Below are 20,098 nucleotides of genomic sequence, written 5' to 3' on the forward strand. Positions count from 1 at the left end.
TTATAGTAAAGTCGATGTTTATTTCCACATTCTTCACCATGTTTCATCGTGGTCTGTACATCTGTTAATCCAGTAACAGAGGATGGCGCCCCCAGAGGCCCATCCAGTCAGAATGCATTGATATCACAGCGAGCGTGAATGTTCTCAATTGCAGTTTAGCTCATTCATTTGGCCTTGATCAGCGAGATTTGTTCTGTAAACATGGACATCGAGAGAAAATCCTGATAGAATTAATATAGAAAGGCCAACGTCATCAACGACATTGTTCTTTTGATTTAACTGTAAAAAACAGGCAGGCATAAACTAACAGTAGAACACAAGCTCATATTTAACCATTCTAGGACAAGTGCAGTTTTACGACATGCAGTGCTTATTTAATCCAGGCTGAGCGTACTGCTTGTAAAGACGTAGCTCCAGGGTTCGTCGTACTTTCCTTAGCATGAGTATTTCAGACGCTGAGGTTTTCTGTCCTGTTATTCTGCTGCTGTGGGACAAAAGGGATCACAGCAGTTTTCTAAGAGCAGCCTCTGAGAATACCCAGAATTCAGTCTGAGAGAAGTGAGACCTGAAGCCATTGTCGAGAACACTGATCTACCCTTGGTGCAGTATGTCATGAGTAGGATGGCAGTGAGACCCTGTTGCTCTCATGCTGAACTATGAAGAGAAACCGTATTTCAGGAGGCAGACTGTCTCCGGCTCACAAAAGCCCAAAGACTCAAGGCCTGTCCCCGTCACATCATATGATGGATCTATAAATGATTCTTATGGACCAGGGTGTTGTATCGAGGCTCTGAACCCTCTCACTGAGTTAAATTGCCTGAGAAGCTAAACTCTTAACATTGAAGTCCGTTTAAATTAAAGTCGCATTCTGCATAGTTTCAGGGAAAAGTGAGTTCATTTCCCTTGGAATAAATAACACATCTGTTGCATAGAGGTTTGATGCACTCCTAGAAGAGTCTCCGAGGATGAGACACAAAAAAAATCCCAGTTTGAATTTCTTTTTCATTCGTTACATTTGCTGTAACAAGCAGCCAGGTAGACGGCCCCTCGTCTAGGAGTGACTCAAACAGGACCAGCACTCGTCCCCCGTCTCTGATAATTGTAGAAGTATCTGACGCTATGAATGTTTGCATCTGGTGAAGTCAAGAAAAGCTGGAGGTAACTTTACAGGCAGGATATTAAAACACGGGATCATCCAAACATGGCCTCTAATTCAAAACATTCATTAAAAGAATTTTATACCACTTGACGGAAACGGAGTAACCCAAATATTTCCACAAGAAAAATATATTCACATCATATTGCATAAATATGTGCTGGAATGAGGTCAATGAATACAGATGGATAACATCTCTCTCCCAGTATGGACTTGAAATTAGCCTCAGTGCTCGGTAGCAGATGGGGAAATTTAAAAAATCAGAATGTGAGGTTAAATTAATTCCCACCTGTCGTGATTCAATAGTGTTTCAGCAGACAGGGAAGATATAGGAGAGTGGTACTGTTTAGAACTTTTGAAGGTACTGCAGCCTCACACAGCATGTGAATGCTACACAAGTTGCACGAAGCAGAGGTTGCATCATCTGTGTATCACCCCCGACAGAGTAATAACCTTTCATATTGTAATTTATCCATCATCAGGAAAACAAATGCATCTTTATGGGCAGAGTTCAAGTAATGAGACAAGTTGAGTGGTCACATGGGTAACATATTCAGGTGCTGTTCCACTTTAACAGAACGTTTAAGCACAATACTCATAATGTGACTGATGAGCCCAAAATACATAAGAGGTAACTAATGTATTGTACAGTACAAGAACAGCAGCAGTTTCTAAGAGCCCAAGAAATGCTCTGTAACAGAAAGTCAAAAAATATATATGACACTGGCGAAAAGGTTTAACAGCATAAAGAAAAACAAATGTTGGCAAATGAGAATGTAAAGAAGCGAATGTACAACTCAGGAGATGAGGGGGAATGTTGCTCGACACTGGGCGAGTTCAATAGGACAAAACATTCAGAGTGTGTCTGTTAAGAAACTTTATCATCAAACCTAAGACATTTGTGTAGTACTGGTGTGTTTTTGTCAGCTGCTCCTCCCTGTGAATGTTTGTGTCCTATTAAAGTGCCTGAGTGATAAATGCAAACACAAACTGGGGGAAAACAACCCGTCCTCTGTAGAAGTGTACAGTACACGTAGAGCTTTGGAAGCTTGCAGTTGGAGTAAGCCACAGGACAAAGGACGCCACCACGGCGCCGGCTGAGGTAGTAGTTTGACTGAATGTGAACTTCCCAGGGACCCACGGTGGCAGCTTGAAGAGAGAGGTGTAGCTACCGGTAAACCCGAGTCACTGGGCTGTCGGAGTGGACCAGAGAGGAGGGGGCTGGGGCTACAGAGTCCCCGCTCCCTTTACTGAAGGTCCATGTGCAAAAGACTTTTTTTTCCCTCTAAGGAAGTACAACTGCTCCTACTAGAATGAACTGTGTTAAATCTGAGAGTCCACAGAAAAAAAGATAAATCTCTTTACAACATGCTTTTATGTCATCATCCATACAATATGAAACATTCTCAACCCTGTTTCCAAGGTTTTCTCCACTGTAATAAATTAGAAACTGATGTAGTTTTTACTGTATTCAACAAACAGTTTGTGTGAATCTGTTCGAGACAGAAGACGCTGGGAGTAAACCAGCGAGGAATGTTTTTGCTGTGACCACGACAGCCTGGAGGTTAATGATGCTGTTCAGAAGCCAGTTTGTCATAAAACCCTTCTCCCAGAGGCCCGGTGCGATCAGGGCAGCTTCATGAACAGACCGTTATCAATGGAAGGGACAGGCATAGGGCAGGGGAACTGAAAGAGACTCATGTCCGCTGTGAGCGCAGCCATGGCGGCGGGATCATGCTCTATCTGTGTCCTCAGAGCAGGGTCGATCTTCTCCAGTCGTCGCTTGATCCTCTTCGCCTCCCTCTCACGGATCAGCCTAGCCTGCCTCTTCTCCGGCGTCTCGTTGGCCCTCTTTAAACGCATGGCCTCCCTGTCCCTCTGCAGCCTGCGCGCCCTCTGGTCCTCGCTCTCCTGCATCCTCTGCATGCGCTTGGCCTCGCGGTCCCTCAGCCTCCTCAGCTCCTTCTCCTCGTCCGTCTCACAAGCCCTCTTGTTCTTCTTTGCCGTGCGCTCGCGCTCCAGACGCTGCATGCGAGCCTCCACTGGTTCGTTCTTCCTACGCAGAGCCCATTTTCGCATTGGCGACTGGGCCTCCACCAACTGCTGATAGGCAACGCAGCTGTTGCACACCAGCAGAACCCCTGCAGGATACACCGGCATGGGGCTGAGTATGTCAGGGATAGGAGGAAGGCCTGAGGAAGAGGAGTTAAGTGCATCAGGGATAGATGCGAGTGACGGCCCTTCAGAGAGGAGACTGTCGGACAGCGAGGGAAAGGCAGGTCCTTGGTCAGAGCCTGTGCACTGTCCTGGGCCTGAGCATGATCCAGAACCCAGGCCGTGACATGACCTGGGGCCTTGACACTGGCTCGAGATGTGGCCTGGTCCCTGGCAGGTGCGATGGGCTTGACATAAGTTGGGGCTTGGGTCAGATGCTTGACATGGGCGCGGACCCTGACATGAACTTGGGCTGGGGCCTGGTCCATGGCAGGAGCGAGTGCCGGAGCCTGGGCTGTCCATGGGGCTACTGGAGAGGGACGGGGACATGGAGCAGGCGTCTCTTCCACTGACATCCATCCTGTTTGTTTCAAGGACATCTTTAAGCTTCTCCCTGTGATAGGACACAACATTAATCAGCTTGGTAAAAGCAAAAAAAACCAACCTGGAGTCGTTCTTAGAAGCAGCAGATCCCTGACTCAAGGTCTCGACTCAAGGTTCTTTTTGAAACTGGCCTCCCAGGGGTCAGTTCTCAAAGATGTGTCTTCAAATCGAACTGCTAAAAAGTCAATATTATTAAGGGTGTAGTCGTAAATTCTGTTTTAACTCTCAAGACACCAGTATATTTGGGCGCAGTCATCTCCTACATTCTTTATCTCCCAAATCATATCACTAACAATCAAACTGATCAATTCATGCTTAAAAAAAGTATTTAGCAAAGGTTGAATAAATCATTTTATATGAAGTATTGTTGAAATGGAATATTTAAACATTTAGTGGCCTGCCTTGAATTCTTCTTAGTCACAAACTTTAGAACGGTCAGTTTAGGCCTTGTCTATAATTGACATGACATGAAACCGATTTGTTTAAATGGGAAATGACGACTCATTTCATCTGATAATTATTTTACAGATAAGGAACACCCTGTGTCTTGTGAAGAAGAGTTTAGTACACTGGTAATGGCCTGAGTGGTGGCAGATTACAACCCTAACAAAACCTTTATGCTACTTGCTATTATTCATAGTTAATTACAGCTAAAACAATGACAACATCTAAATAGGTTTTCCACATTTCACTAACATGCAGTTTCTGTAGATCTGTGCTCAGTTTATATTTACAGTATATCTCCGACCAATGAAGGATCATGAATGTTCTATTTTCTCGGCTTCTCACAGTGTCTCTCCCTCTGCTGTGTGTGTTCTGACCTTGTCACTGCTGTTTGAATTTGACATTGTAGTTGGTAGGTAATGCTAGTTGCTAAGCAACATGTACGTTTACTGCCATTAAATCAGTCCTTCCCGTAGCAATATATTCAGTCATGTCACATCAGACATGTTCTGCATACGACCAAATATCCCACCCTGAGAACCAGTCCTCCGTTGTGTTCCAGTGTGTTACTGAAAAAATATAGTCAGCTTTTGATCACCTCTCTGAGAACCAAAAATAAAACCTCCATTAAACTAAAATATTTGTCTTATGAAAGACGGTGATTTGCAATTTCTGGATTTTTGAACAGTCCTGCCAAAAAAACATTTTCTCCTGCTGAATCACTGATGTGCTGCCTTTTTATATGCTGATAAAAGGATCTGTTGTAAGTTACTGAACACTTAGATAAAGTTACAAGTGAAAATATGATCCGTCACGAAACAGAGGTTGTGTATTTTAAATTATTCATAGTGAATTATTATTTACCTGAAAATTGTGGAAGCAGCTGACTTTACAGTTTTAACTCCAGTCAACTGGTTAATTGTTGATAACGTGATTATTTAAAGAAAACACAGAAAATTCCGGGGCACAAGGAAAACACAGAGCTGAGCCGAACCTGTTAAAGTTGTTAATGTCTGTGAAGCGTGCACCGCAGACAGCGCAGTTGGAGAGGCGGTCCTCGGAATGGATGAGAAGATGCCGTCCAAGTGAGCCAGGCGAACTCAGGGCTCGCCCACACACTGGGCACACATAGCTCTTGGTGTTGCTCATCATGGCCGTGTGCTGTTAGAGACAGCAAAACAAGATGAGAATAAAAGAAAGACGTTTAAAGTAAGAGTCAGATCTCAAAACTTAAAACAAACCAATTTAAATCAAAGACAATTCTTCATATACTGTTGATTAAGTCAAATACTTTTCAGCTTGTGTGCATTACCAACCATGATGGAGAAGATGATTAATTATGGCTGTGAAATATTGAGGAGCAACATGTTTTTAAAATATAGATGATCAATGATTTAAAAAAAAAAAACTACATACATTTCTAATGCACTGTACTGTAGATATTTTAAGCAAATCAATGTTTCATCAAAAGAAAACTAAAGCATCTGATTAGCTTTATTGTTTTATCAATAATAAATTACCACTGTAACAGTGGTTACAGTATCCATATAGTTGACATGGATTTGTCAGGCTCTGTTGTAATTGCTCAACATTACGAGGATGGAATGCACGTTCATCTTTTAGTTACTTTAAGTGCAAGGAGCAAAAACTGCCAGTCATTTGCAAAAAAAGAAAAGCGAGGCTGCGAGTTCTGCAGATGCTGAGGTACAATATAAAATTATAAAAAATTTAAAAATTAAAATTATAAAATCAGCTAGTGCTAACGTTTTGAAAGATTTAGTAAGTTAGTAAATTAGTAATAGTTTACGATATAATGCCTTAAAAATATTTAGCACTTATTATGATTTGTTTTAATAACTTGAACTGTATTCAACTTTTATTACTGGTAAACCATGTCAGTCCGGTTTACTGTGATGACTGTAATTCACTGCTTTCTGTTTTATTAAATCCTAAAACTGCTGAACAGTTAACCATGATAGAAGCACTAGATTGGATCAGACAAGTAAACACATTCTCCTTCAACCTGCACTTCAGTGAAGTACTGATGCTGAAAGCCACTTCAGGGGCTTTTAAACGCGATAACCGACCTCTACCTTGAGAGAAACACAGCAGTGTCTGTACTAGGATGGACAGATGAGACGAGGTTGTCCTCACCTGGTAGACATGGGAGATGAGTTTCTCAGGGCTGCTGAAATCCAGCGGGCAGAGAGGACAAACAAAGGTGCTGATGTGGTCTGTCCCGTCCTCACTCTCCTGTAGAAAACCAGGCCCCATTAAAAACACACCTCAGGAGAAAATCCAGTAATGTAGGAAAGTGTAAGTCCACCTACATCACAACATTTCTGCAACATCATTTTCAATTCAAAGGAATGCAATCATATCCGTGTTTATATGTGTGTATATATATATTTATATTGTGTATTTCGAGGCGGTTGATTCTGTCGCTATTCGCTTTGCTTCTTTCCAGCTGAAGCATTTCTGCAAGTCTTGCAAGATGATGTGTTGAGAGTATGAATGAGCTAAACTCTCACAGGCCCCAGTGACTCACTACGAGTGTCATGATGATGCAGTTTGCTGTCACAGATGTGACTCACACACGAGATGAAATATAGAACATTTTCAAACAGAAGGTTTGAGCAGAAAACATATTCGCTTCTGCTGAGAGGGGGTTCTATTAGAGTCTATATCAAGGCTATTAAGTGCTTGGAACTTTTATTTTCTGGTGGTTCATTTTCCAATTGGATGTTACAGATGTGTGTGTCTGCTCACAAACTGGTTGGACTCCAGTTAGTATCATTTTTTTAAGTTTTAGCGGATGAGAAGGAAACACTGTGAAAATGTGACAGGACAGATAAAAATGGAGTTGACCTCACAGTTCAAACTGTCTGCTACTTTTCTCACATGTGCAACGCATTAGATAAGAAAACCCCAAGTAAGTGGATCTGTAACTTAAAAACCTATTAAAACGGCAGCAAATACTACAGTTGCCTATACTGGCACAAAGTAGAACAATTAGGTCACATTAAAAGGTGTAGGGGGGGCAATAGTTATGGCACATATGCCCTGAGCAGTAAAGGTTCATTTATACTGCCTTTACATACTAAAAGAGTCCGTTTTCAAACAATGTATCTGCCACATACTTCTGCTGCAAAGTCAAGACACGTCGACGTAGGAGGAGGTTGTGATAATGTACCTCTAAAAGAGGCTGTTCGTCCCTGTGCCCGGGTGAATTGACATCATATAAATGTCTGTAGTTTCTTACAAACTCCCAAAGTCTTCCCTCAAAAAGTTTCATCATCAGGGCGTGCACGAATATAGACGAAATGAATGCAGAGAACAGACAGAAGGATCTTAGCTAATATAGCATAAATGAGCCTCAATTCCCTAATTCGACTTGGGGCCCTTTTCTGAATGAGTCTACTCTCTCCTCCTGTTTCCTGTCTTTCGCTGTCACAGTCTTTTAGAGGCCAAAAACATATATATATGAAAATGAACACACAAAGATTACTGTGGTCATTATAAGTCCAGCCTGATCTTTGTTGTCTGACGTGAACACCAGCTCGCTCACCTCTTTGACTCCCGCTCCTTGTAGGCGGCACGGTGTTCTCTTGGTGGACATGTGGTCGTCAGCGGAGGTGTTGGAGGACGAGTCTTCACCGTGGTTGTCAAGGTCACTATCGCTGTCTTCTATGGAGGCAAACACATCCCTATCAATACAGACAGACAACAGAACACAGAGCAGGGCTTACTCTCACTAACACCCCTCAGTCCGAGGATGTTCCAACAGAGTTCAGCCGGTCCTCCCCTGTCCCGTCCCTCCATCCTGTACCTGTAATGCTATCCTGCCCTTGGATTTCCCGGGAGTTGTTGCTGCAGCATTCACTGTCTTCGGTGAATTCGTCCCTGCCGTCCATGTTAATAGTGTGCTGAAGTCCTGTGATGCCTGAAGTGTGGAATGGCCCTAGAGAAAGAAAAACAATACCAAGAGTAAGACACTGCAAGTTACAGTGGGCCCAGTGGACTGTTCTGGGCAGGTGACAAGGGTCAGAGGACTGGGAATACTCAACAAAACAGTCTGCATATAACGCTTAGAGCGAGATACAATACAGACTCTGGATCAGTAAGTGGAGCGTGTCCGAAAGTCAGTGGGTTGCTCCTCAAGTGCACATGCCAAAGTGTCCTTGGGCAACAGTGTCTGAATGGACTGTGATAGAAAAAGAGCTGTGTATAGAGGTGCTGTATGAATGTGTGTGTGAATGACTTGAAGTGTAAAATGCTTGTAGTGATCGGTAAGACTAGAAAAGCACCATACATAGATCCAGGGTGCATTTACCTCATTAAACCATCAACAGCTATTTTGCAATACAGTTTATATTTAGCATATGCTCCCTTAAGTATATTGTTTGAAGTGTTAAAATAATTTTATGTTTAGTTTGCCGGATTAGCAAAAAAAGTTGTTCCTATCAGGTTTATCCATTAAAAAGTCCTTAAATTATTTAAAGCAAAATGTATTCTATCCCCATACAGTATACAGGTATAACCATATAATAGAAAATTACATATACTTTAAGTGACAAGGGCTTCTTATTTTTAAAGTACATTTTGACGGTGCAAAACTTTGGCATCATTGTTTGAGAAAAGGTTTAGTGTTGAATGTTGGTATATGACACGGAAGGAATACAGTTCCAAGAACTGGTGTGACGGATTGAAACTGTTAATAATAACTAGTCTTTAAGTTTGCAGTTGCATGAAAAGCTGTGGAACACATGAATGAAAAAACCACACCACTCATTTCACATAACAGAAGACTGTCTCTGTCTATGGAAACACGCTGCAATTTCCTGAACACAGTGAAGCATAGACAGAACACAAGTGTGTCTACAGAGAGACGCTGCTATGACTGTGCAGCACGGTGGCATCGCCTCTTGTTGAGGAACTGATGTCATAAATAACCTGCTTCTCAAATGATGGACCTAATAATCTCATGCCACTATATTAAGTGAAAATTAATGAATAATAAATGAAGAGAAGTCAAATTTCTACACATAACTTTCCTTCCAGCAGGAGCGCTTTATCTCCATAGAAACAGCATCTACTGTCATGTAAACCACATGCCGATATGAATTTTTTAACACAAGTGCATTCACCTATAGCTGGGGGGGGAGGGGGTTGTTAGGTAATGTAACACTCTTAAACATTTTTAGGACGTAGCATGCATCCAGGCCTCTTAGACATCTGGTTATACACAAGACAGCACGAAAAGTGAAACCTCAGAAAAAAAATCAGCAACCTCTATTTATACAGTTCTACATTTTTCTCAAGACTTTTGGGATTCAACAAATATGCACACCAGGAAAACATCTCCATCGATTATGTTGCTTTCATATGAACTCTCCGACACTGCAGCATAATGAAAGCGCAGCCAGCGAGGCGAGCTCACTGACATACGTGCACACACTTCATTTGCATCCCAACCCCCATTTTTTCACACACATATACACTCGCAGATACATGCTAGCGCTGTTCGACAGCCATGCTGCAGTCCCATGGGAGGGGGGGGGGCAGCCTGCACTGTTTTCCTCTAGCTAACTGCCTTGCTACTCAGTGTGTTTCTCTCTCTCAGTACCACCCACACAATGAACAGCCTGGCTCACCCTCTGTCCTCTGCTCGTACGCAGCTCTGAATACTTCTATATCTATACCATCGGCTCACAGGGGGAGAATAAAGCTTCATACCATGACAGCCCATATGTGGCTCTGTAACTGTGTTTGTGAAGCCACTCTTTGTTTTACACTCGCCCTGGCGCCTGCAGGAATTGATAAAATACCTCCACCTTTGTTATTATTACACTTGACCCTGAAAACAATCATTAAACTGCCTCAGTGGAGACAGTTGCATTGGATGCTCCTCTGGCATCCACACACAAGAACGTCCCGCTTCAGATAGCTTAAATCACAGATATCTCAAATCCATCTTTCTTCCCTGGTGAGCTCTGTTACCACACAGATCAGAGATAGGAGAGAGATCCTGACTTCAGTTACCTGAGTCTGACAGAAGTAATTACAGCCCCCATGACAATCCTGAGGTATTGCTCTGGCTCTCTCTGTGTGGGTGAGTTATAATATTGAAGTTTGTCAATCTGCTCTTTTGCTGCTGGTGAGAAGTTGGTGTGTGAACCCAGTTTTGCACTTTTCCCATAGATGTATACACATTCATTAGCGTTGGCAGAGTGGGTCAGAACTATTCAAACTATACTACAACAAACTGGCTGCATGGACGGCACGCAGCCAAAGATTGATGTGTGAGAGATACCCATCCCCCCGCTGCTAGAGCTCTGTCTGTACATCTGTCTCTCCTAGTCCACCCCCCCCCCAGTCTCTGCCACTGTGATGTTATCTCTGAGTCTGTGTGTCTGTAGGCAGGAGGTGACGCAGTGTCTGACTGAATCCAGACAAAGAGACAAACTCATCAGCCAACAGACACATTGAAGAGGGAGAGAGGAGGAGGTGGAGGAGAAGGGTGGGGAGGGTGGTGGGGGGTGGGTAACCCGCAAAACAAAACAGACAAAAGATAGAATGCCAAAACTCTACTCAAACACCAAGCACTGGGGGTCCTGATGAATTCCCCCCTTTCCTTCGCCTTTTCAGCCACAGTCCCCTCCAAAACACACAGCACTGTGGAAATCTGCAGTGCTGCCCCCCCCCCCCGTCTTGCACACACACAACACAACAAGAGTGAAGGGCCAGACGTGATCAATTCTCACTCTCACACAGCTCATATTATAGAAAGCAAGATGAAGTGATAAACCAATTTTTCCTAAAGGAAGTTTGACACCATGACCTTAACTTCAATTATCTGTGGTGAAAGCAGCAAAAAAGAAACATTTACAAACTTATTCAGCAACAAGAACAAGGCAAGTGTAAGCATGCAGGGAAAATCATCTTATTTTATAATATATTAATTATAAGACAGGTTTTCAGGATTAAAACTTTTAACTGAAACATTATTTGGAAACTGTTAAACAAACTGATTTCTATTTGTTGTTGACCACCTCCAATCCTCCACAACTTTTATATGATGCTGTGTTTCCTGGTGGTCCTGTAAGTCAAAGTCAAGGAGGGAAACAAATGGCAAGAGAGACAGCACTGTTGCATTATTGTCTGGAATGCCGTGTGTGTGCTTTTGTGTGTGTCAGTCAGCCCGCCTGCCTGTCAGACTGTCTCCCTGCCTGTCTGGTCTGTCAGTCTGTCTGGTTTGACCCTCTTCGGGGGGGAATGTGCAATTCATACCTCAGAAGAAAAGACAGGTAAAGCAATCTTGCAGAGGAAAGTATCAATGTACAAAAACACAGTGTGTGAACTCACACTCCGGTGACACAGTGGGGGGGGTGGGTACTTGTCAGTTGAAAAATGTTACAGCGTTTATCACAGCATGAGGCGCACTAACGATACGCCAGCATTACATTTTATTAGCCCCTCTTGTGGGTGTTCAGCTCCTACTCCAGACTCGTGCAGACGTGTTAGAGAGCAGAAAATGAGCTCATTAGCTTGCAGGGATTACTGTAGCCACAAGTGCAACATGTATTTCAACTGTAGTTTAAACAAACTATGTTTAGAAAGGAGGGCGGCAGCAAACACAACTTTAGTAGATTACAGAGGGAAATCCCCTTCTGAGGACTGAGACGTGTTGAGGTCAGCATGCTGTCCACCAACGAGGGGATTCAGGGGGCAGAGGGCCGGGGGCAAAGCCACACAGGGAGAGGGGGGGCAGGACAGGACGGGATGACACCAACAATATATCTACATCAGGGCTCCCCCAGAATTCATGTTGTTTCAATAAAATGTATTCTCCATGAAATGGAAGAGGAATCAAGATACGACAGTGAGTCTGTAACTTCAATTAATGGTTATCTCCGTTATTGATGATTCTGCAGATTGTTTTTTATCAAATAACAGAGGAATCACTGGGACAATAAATATCAGGGTAGGGACATTTCATTTCCCAAAGGCTCAGGTGACATATTCAAAACAGTTTGTTTTATCTGACCAAACAGACAAGACCTTACAAAAACTAGAAATGCACTCAGGAGCAGGGATCGGTTCCTTATTATCACTGTGGAACATTTCAATTGTACATGAATGTATATGTGCTGTCTGTATCTTTGCCAAGCATTAGCATTAGGGTAAAACTTGTGATCCCATGTTGAGACCTCGACCAGGTCTTGACCCTGCACCCAACCACCTTTCCAAATTGAATCCAAACTGGATTAAAACTGCCCAAGTCATGGCTGTGACAGACAGATACACACCACCAATTAAAATACGCCACATAGCACGAGAGTAAATATCCAGATTACTAATCAAACTAAACCAAAGAAGCTGAATAATGTGTTTTTGCTTGGAGATTTTAAAATGATTTCAAATTCATTTGCGCTCAATTGACTAACTCATGACTTGGCAAATACCTTTAGCGACTAAAAAAGTAATCAGAAAGACATCAAACCTGTGCTGCATGCAGTGTTAAATATTCAACTTGTACTACGTTGTTAAAATGTTTTCATATCCAAAGGTTTAGGTACAGATGGATTTTACCGATTGACAAAAATATTGAAACTGTAACTGCATAAACCACCATTTCAACTTTGATCACATGTTGTGACCTTGACTTTTGATGAATTTGGTAAAAAAGAAATAATAAAAAAATCTAGAGCACAGCTCCTGACCCTAACTGCGATCAATTTGCCAAATTTCTTCCAAATTGGATTAAAGCTGCCAGAGTTATCACTGTGACAGACCTGATTACCATGAGCCTGCCTGCTACGGCCTAACTTAGGTGTACACATAAATGAATGGTGATAGTGTAGCAAGAAAAACTGAAGCTATGTCAGTGTACAGAGGAAGAAAACACGGATTTTCAGAGAACTCCATCGTGTAAAAATAAAAAAGCAATGGCACACAATTTGAATAGCTGCCACTTCAATTAGCTCTGCTGACTATCTGCTCTCTATTGCTTTCCTGTAATGAATCAAAACACGCAGCAGATCCACAGAGTGACAGAGCTGAAACGCTTGTCTGCTCTGATCACGGTTTAATATCAAACTAAACTGTGATGCCACGCAAACCTTATTTAAACCCCATGTTTTCACTGAGATAATCTACAGAGATGACACCTCAAACCAAACAGAAATCAGAAACATGGTCAGCCACAGAATAACTTACATACAAATAAAGATATGATCCACTCTTGTCCCAGCATGGCACTCAAGAGTTTGCACTAATAATCAATCTGAAATGAGAGCATGTCGGAAAGTACAATGGACACCAACGAGCATTGCTGAGTTTTTTTTAAGTAGCAACAACTGCTTTTAAATGAGTACTGCATATTGTCTTGATGCACATTTCTCATACTGACTCAGTTTTAATTTGAGTTGCATTTTAGAATTGCAGTTCAATCACTGGGCTGCTTCAATGCTGCCTCTTATTTCCATTCATGTGTACATTTGTCTTTTAAATCCTCAAGAGGTGGAATAAATTTAAAATAATAATAATCATGATACTGACTCAGGCAATTAGAAGTGAGTTTCTGTTTTCCACATTGTTCTGCACAGTGTCCAGCCTGCAGGTTTGTGTGATGCATCAATGACAGAAGCCCTGTCACACAAGCAGCGAACAGATGGAGCCCGGGATACCTACAGTCAACTCTGAAGGGGTTGCTCTGTTTTCTCCTGGACATATTACTGCACCGCTGCACAGCCACACACATGGGTCTCCTCCTCGGTTCGGCTCAGTCCAGGTGTTTCCGCCCCGAGGGGACGAGTCATGAAGCAAATATCGATACAACAACAAAAAAAAGATCGTCCGCTCGTTCTCATGAATAAAAAACCACCGGCGGCACCGAGGCGTCACATTCTCACAGCCGGGAATCACACCCCGTCTCCGGTCGAGCAGGGGGAGGGGGGGGTTCACACGATATCCGAGCCGAGCCGCTCCGATCCTCCGCCGCCAGCACCCGCGCGCTCACTGCAGCGACGCACGAGCTCAGCTGATCTCCAACGTAAACCCGCCGAACAGGATTATGGGATATGCAGGGGATGTTAAAGATACTCTGCTGCTGCGTTCACGGAGTGTGGGAGATAAGGCGACGATGGACCGAAACTATATATGCAAAAATATAAATAAGATTAGCCCATGTTTTATATTCGTGTATTTTGTATATTCTACCAGTCCATCAGTCGTCAATCATCCTGTGACACAGCACAAAACTTCTACTGCTTTCTCTACCAATACTATTCTGTACAATATGAATATGAATTTAAGTATATTGATATACTAAATTCTGTTATATATTGTCATAACAAATTAAAATGAATATTTTTCATATTTTAATGACATCAAACATCACTCCTTAGTCAATATCATAATAAATTATTATTATAAGAAACATATTATTATTGTTATTATTTTTTGTAGTAATAGTAGTAGTAGTATATATGCGAAATGATAAGCATATTTTCACCACCATTTTATGATTTAGCTCTTTTGATTGGTGAGTGATAAGTTTACGTTTGTGTTGGTTGTCATTAAACAGACATAAAACACAACAGGAAGCAGTCTCCTGCCATAGCTTCAGAATCCACATTTCAAATAAAGTACAAGTGTTTTTGTAGATAACTTATGGTCCCCAAACAGCTCAGTCCAAACACATATCTCCCCTGGTTCAGCATCTGTCATCGTGTCTGCTTTAGAGATGATATTCAAACTTTACTCTTGACCTTTAAGGCTCTGAGTGATATGGCATATAGAGCTACCTGGCTGAGCTTCTGACTCTCCAGCACTAAAAGTAGCTTTAAATCCTCTATTCCCTGGTGAAGGCTAAAGAACAGCTCACCAGAAGATCAAGAAAATTCACCGGAGTAGATATCAGAGGTGAAGAGGTCACATTAAACCAAACTCATCAGCATTGCTCACTTATTACTTTGTAACTTGTGAACCGACCCTTTGTGTTTAAGTCTACCTTCTCAAGCTTTGAATTTTCACCTGAGTACCTCTGTATTGTATGCATGTGTGATACAGGCCACTGATTGAATGAGACGGAATGCTGATTGTTCACCCAGATGAATAGCCACTGGGCGGGCAGGTCAAAAATATGAAAAGGTGACCTGATGGGTGTGGGCTTGAGCAAGCACTGGAAAGCAATAACGATGATTCATACACTCCAATTTTAAAATCAAGGCTCGTAAGAGAGGGACACATGATTCAGAAAAAGTCTTAAGGCTACACAAAGTATTTCCAACATGAAAGGCCACATTAGACTCTACACAACGATTTAACTGACAACAATAATACAGATCTACTGTGAAGTTTTATGATAACCCTGTTTATTTTTCTATCATTTAACACAGAACTAGTCACAGTTTTAGGATCATTTTAAGACAGTCAGGCTCCAAGCACATAAACAAACAGATGAAAGAACAGTTTCTAACATCAGGCCATCAGGTTCCTAAACTTTGCAGCCAACTCATGACTAACAACCATCTCCAAATCCGTTTTCCTGCCTATTCGCACTTTATATGAAAAAATGTGAAACAACTGATACACACTGTGCAATAACTAGTCACACACACTCAATACAGTTAAAGTACTTGATTTGCAACGAATGTCACACTGCACCTTTGAATGTATATAGTTTTGTATTGTATTATATTTGACCTTTTTATAGTAAACTCTTTCTACCTTACTTTTATTTTAACTATTGCACTACTTCTTCTTCTTGTCCAACACCTTTCATCGCGCTGTGGACCCTGTGTTAACTTACATATGACAAATAAAACTTGAAACGTGAAATCTTCACATCACACAACAGTCACTGTATCTAATCCTCGGCACAAATCGCACCGTTTTAAAAGCCTTGGAACATTTTTCTATTCAATGACACCAAACTCTATAAAGTTATTGTGACTTATCACTTGTTACAGCTGACTGGAATAGTATTTTACTTCCATCAGACTTCATTCCAACTTGCTCAGCTTTATTTCGACTTAATCTCAACTTTAAATCAATGGAGTTTTTAGCCACACATCAAACCACACCTGATGCAGTCCAGTGTCTAGAGAGTTAACAGAGTTCATGATCAAACCCAACCTGCAGCATCACTGCGGTGTAAGCACCAGAGGGCGCTACACACCGCTGGACGGATAATGTCATAACATCACACGCAGTCGTCATCACTGACTGCCACGAGTAAACGGACCGCAGCACAACCTTGACAGGGCTAGAAAACGTGTTCCTCCGCGAGGTTGAGAGAAAATACAGCATCGCGACAAACAAACAATCTCTTCGTGTCATGCGACGAGATCAAGTGGCACGTGACACACATCACAGCGCAAACCGATAACCACACTATTAGCTGGTGAAATCAACGAGATGTCGTTAGCAAGCCTGCTAACGTTATCAAGCCCGTTAGCCCTTTATTGTCACTGCGAGAGCGATGGAGGAGACGCTTACTAGCAAAGACGGCAACTAGCAAATGATGAGCAGGGCGATCGGCAAGCTACCGCTTTCATAAACATGAAGACACAGATCGGTTATTACCCATGGTGTCCAGTGAACACGGGCATATCAGGTGCGATGCCGGGCAGAGCTGCTGTTAGTGTGCGGTCAGCGTGAGGAGGTCGAGCCCGGTGCGACGGCCAGTCCGCGCCTCTTTCACAAAACCTCTGCGCCCTGTCAGTGTAACCCTCCGCCTGCTGTAGATGCGCCGAGGCTGGAGTAGCCACCATTTTGCATGTCTAGTGTGTTCCTCCCTCCATTGCTAACAGAGGCGAATCCGGTCGTTTTCTGGCACCACTACGGCTCGTAAGTATCTCTCAGGGATAAAATGTCGGCGCGAGTGTGTGTTAGTGTCTTTACGCGGGGCCGGCCGCCCGCGGTTCGATCGCATCCACGTTGACAACTCTCAGTGAGGCGCTGCAGAGGAAGTCGCAGCCCCTCAGTGCGCCGGGGTTGTGCCTGTCAGCAGCTAAGGCAGCTAGCACGGTTAGCATACCTCCTTAGCCCGGCTAACTACCTGCTGTGTGCTAGGGATGTGAAACTCCTCAGACATTCGTGTTGTGTGCTCGCCCCCCGAGTCACCATCACAGTGACAACGTTTTATCCCGAATTTCTACTTCACATCTTTAAACAAAGCTCACATTTGTGCCGTTGTACTTTTTCAACTAGGTAGCAAGCGAAGTAAGTATGACAGAAACTGTCAGGTAGCTAGCTAACGCCAGAGGGGACTCGCTAGCTTGATAATCCAAAATGCTTGAAGAGGGCCTGAACTGCATCATGTCCCGATCAATCGGCGGTGAGCTTCAGTCTGTAATGGCCCCGACACCTTTATACAGGACTATATGCTGCTGTTGATTTAAATCTTCATTTAACGAAAACATGTCAGCCAAGGTGAAGCTACTACTGTGGTGTCATCCCAATATGTTGCCCTTTCCCTCAAAGTGTGCTAGCTGGTTGTTAGCAGACTTTTTGCAAGGTGTAATGTGCGTTTGCTAAGTGACACATAGTTAATGTTTGGCTCTGCTTCTCTCAGGTAATGTCAGACTTTTCTGACATTTGGCAAATAGTGAACCTGTTAGCAGCTGGTTGACGTTGCGTGTGCATGTACCCAAGGATCCAGTGATATAAAGCTTCGTGTCTTGGAGGAAGTTGACTCATTTGTGACAGTTTCCTAAGCTACCGTCTCATTCAGAGGGCAGTTTGAACTACACATCTTTTAATAACATATTTTATATCATCTGATGGTCACTGGTTTTTATGAAACAATGTAAGTAGGAAGTGTGACGTGAACTGTGTTGCTTGATTCCTGTACTTCTCTGTCTGATCCTTCATATGTAAGAAGTGCCATTCCAAAATGACAGCCTCTTCCTGTGTCTTAATCTCTATTTGAAATGACTCAGTTATCTAGTATTTACCAGTGGTGAAGACATACCCAGGATTCAACAGAAGCTTAAGTTGTCCTTCCATGTTAAATATTTCAGGATCCTAACATTACAAGTCGATATCGTTGACAGAAGACAGCCCCGATCTTGATTAGAATCATTTAACCTTTAGGTCTGCTGGTTACAATGATTAACTTTGTGGCCTCATGCCTGTACTAGCAGGTGATGTGTTTACACTTGTGCCTCTTTTTGACTTTGAAATTCAATATTCTCACTTTGTTAGCAGCCAATCAGGATATAATGGAATATAACTTCTGTAATTTAACACATTTCCCTGTAACAACAGCCCTATATTGTGAGTGTTGGAAAAAGTACTTTTGGAGGTAGCATTAGTAATAGAGTCAGTTGCTTTTCGAGCTCTGCCTGCTGGCTATCTTACAACCTAACAAAGCCAAACAAACAATTATTAGCATAACTTCACTTAACCACTATATTGAGAGAAAAAATGTAGCCAGGGGTTAGGACATGATGTCATAATCCTTGCACACAGTGAGTTCTTTATTAGAACTCCATGATGCTAGCATTGGTGGTTGATTGAAGCCTTACAAGTTCAACTACACATTCCCGTGGATGACAAGCAGTTATAATTCAGCTTCGTAAACGCTCTATTTTGACCATCAGGCTTTGAGCATATGTTTCAAGTAAGTTCAAATACATCTAACAATGTTTTCAACAGATTGAACACTTGTATGTGCTTGTGGACCTTAGGAGGAGGAGCAGCAATGGGGGTGACTGCAAACAGTGTTGAATGTAATAATCTGGCAAACACTAATCAAAATATTTACAATGAATGCATTAAATATTCTTTCGGCTGAGGAGAATTGGGAAGATCTTTCCCGGAATTCACCCCTCCTGACATCAGAGGAGAAATCTGGTCCTTGACCTTGGTCGATACCAATGTTTAGATTATCTGATAAATTGAGGTGTTTACTAAGTCAGTCTTACACCTGCTGCCCACATACCCATTTGGGCTGACCCAGTAATATCCAAGTCTGGATGATTATAATACGCTCACATTGCTTTTTTCATCTGATAGCCATGTTTTTTACAGTAGTTCAGACTGGACAAACTAAACACTTTTTGAGTTTTTATGACAATTAAAGTCTACCACAGTTTATTTTTCATGTTTGGAAGGAGAGGGTGAGGTGAGGGGTCTTCAGCTGCAACATGAAACTTCAACACTAGGTATCACAAAATTCTACACACTGTACCTTTAAGGCTAACTGACAGTTAAAATCTCACTTCCAGTTCTCAATGAAGAGTAGACAACCAGTGTTGACTAAGGTAGGCTGGTTAAGCCTAATGCTTTTGTTTTTTGTTGGTAGTACTAACAGAACAGCAAGTTGTTGCACCTGTCTCCATTTTGTTTACATCTCCTTTCCCATGAGATCACGTGGGAATACAGGAGGTGTTGTACTGCTCCTTGATTGCTCCCGCTGGCATGATAATGTTTATATTATCCTGTGGTGTGTGATGCGCCACTGTTTTCAAATCTTGTAGTTTGGGTATGTTTAAAATTCTTCAAGAAATCAGATGTTTAAGAATTACCTCCTTATGTGCGGAATATAATATGATTTCAAAATTGGTTGGATTTTTAAAATCATCTGAGCCTGGCTTAAGGTGCAGGACTCAACATTTCAATTTACATGAAACTGATTATAAATGTAAAACATGTAGAAGTTGACATTTGTTACTCTGGCATGGTTGCTCCTCAGTGTTATTTGCATATTTGGTGACGGTTATTTGTAGCTGTGTGTAGCTGGTCACTTAGAGTTGGTGAAATAAGAAGTCTGCTCTGATACTATTTCATTTGTAACATCTGTGTACATACTGTAGCTGAGTACACAGAGAAAATGAAGAGACAAAGTGCAGGCTCCAACAGCTTGGCAAATTGAGTAGGGAAAATGCT

At 42.3% G+C, this 20,098-nt stretch overlaps 2 protein-coding genes across 7 annotated transcripts in view; one reads left to right on the forward strand and one right to left on the reverse strand.

Annotated features, from left to right (window-relative positions):
• Positions 1 to 17,214, reverse strand: znf821 (zinc finger protein 821). Of its 5 annotated transcripts, none has more exons than XM_020098748.2 (6): positions 16,790 to 17,214; positions 8,028 to 8,159; positions 7,767 to 7,885; positions 6,353 to 6,451; positions 5,193 to 5,359; positions 1 to 3,764 (listed from the first exon to the last, which is right to left on the reverse strand). In XM_020098748.2, exons 1-6 carry the CDS (start codon positions 16,791 to 16,793, stop codon positions 2,783 to 2,785), a joined length of 1,503 nt encoding a protein of 500 aa, XP_019954307.2. In that variant the 5' UTR covers positions 16,794 to 17,214; the 3' UTR covers positions 1 to 2,782. The 5 variants fall into 5 exon arrangements, with proteins under 5 accessions (XP_019954307.2, XP_069380054.1, XP_069380055.1 ...); XM_069523953.1 differs by having other exon boundaries at positions 7,767 to 7,882; positions 16,790 to 16,930; XM_069523954.1 differs by having other exon boundaries at positions 7,767 to 7,905; positions 16,790 to 16,907.
• ap1g1 (adaptor related protein complex 1 subunit gamma 1) overlaps positions 16,906 to 20,098 on the forward strand; it is a 21,416-nt gene continuing 18,223 nt past the window's right edge. The window contains exon 1 of one of the 2 annotated variants that reach the window (XM_020098745.2): positions 16,906 to 17,053. The gene's annotated coding sequence lies outside the window, so the exon portion shown is untranslated. The remainder of the gene's footprint in view (positions 17,054 to 20,098) is intronic. The other variant, XM_069523934.1, reaches the window with a different exon arrangement.

This window comes from Paralichthys olivaceus, chromosome 1, assembly GCF_024713975.1.
Source record: "Paralichthys olivaceus isolate ysfri-2021 chromosome 1, ASM2471397v2, whole genome shotgun sequence".
In the NCBI taxonomy this organism is placed as follows: Eukaryota; Metazoa; Chordata; class Actinopteri; order Pleuronectiformes; family Paralichthyidae; genus Paralichthys; species Paralichthys olivaceus.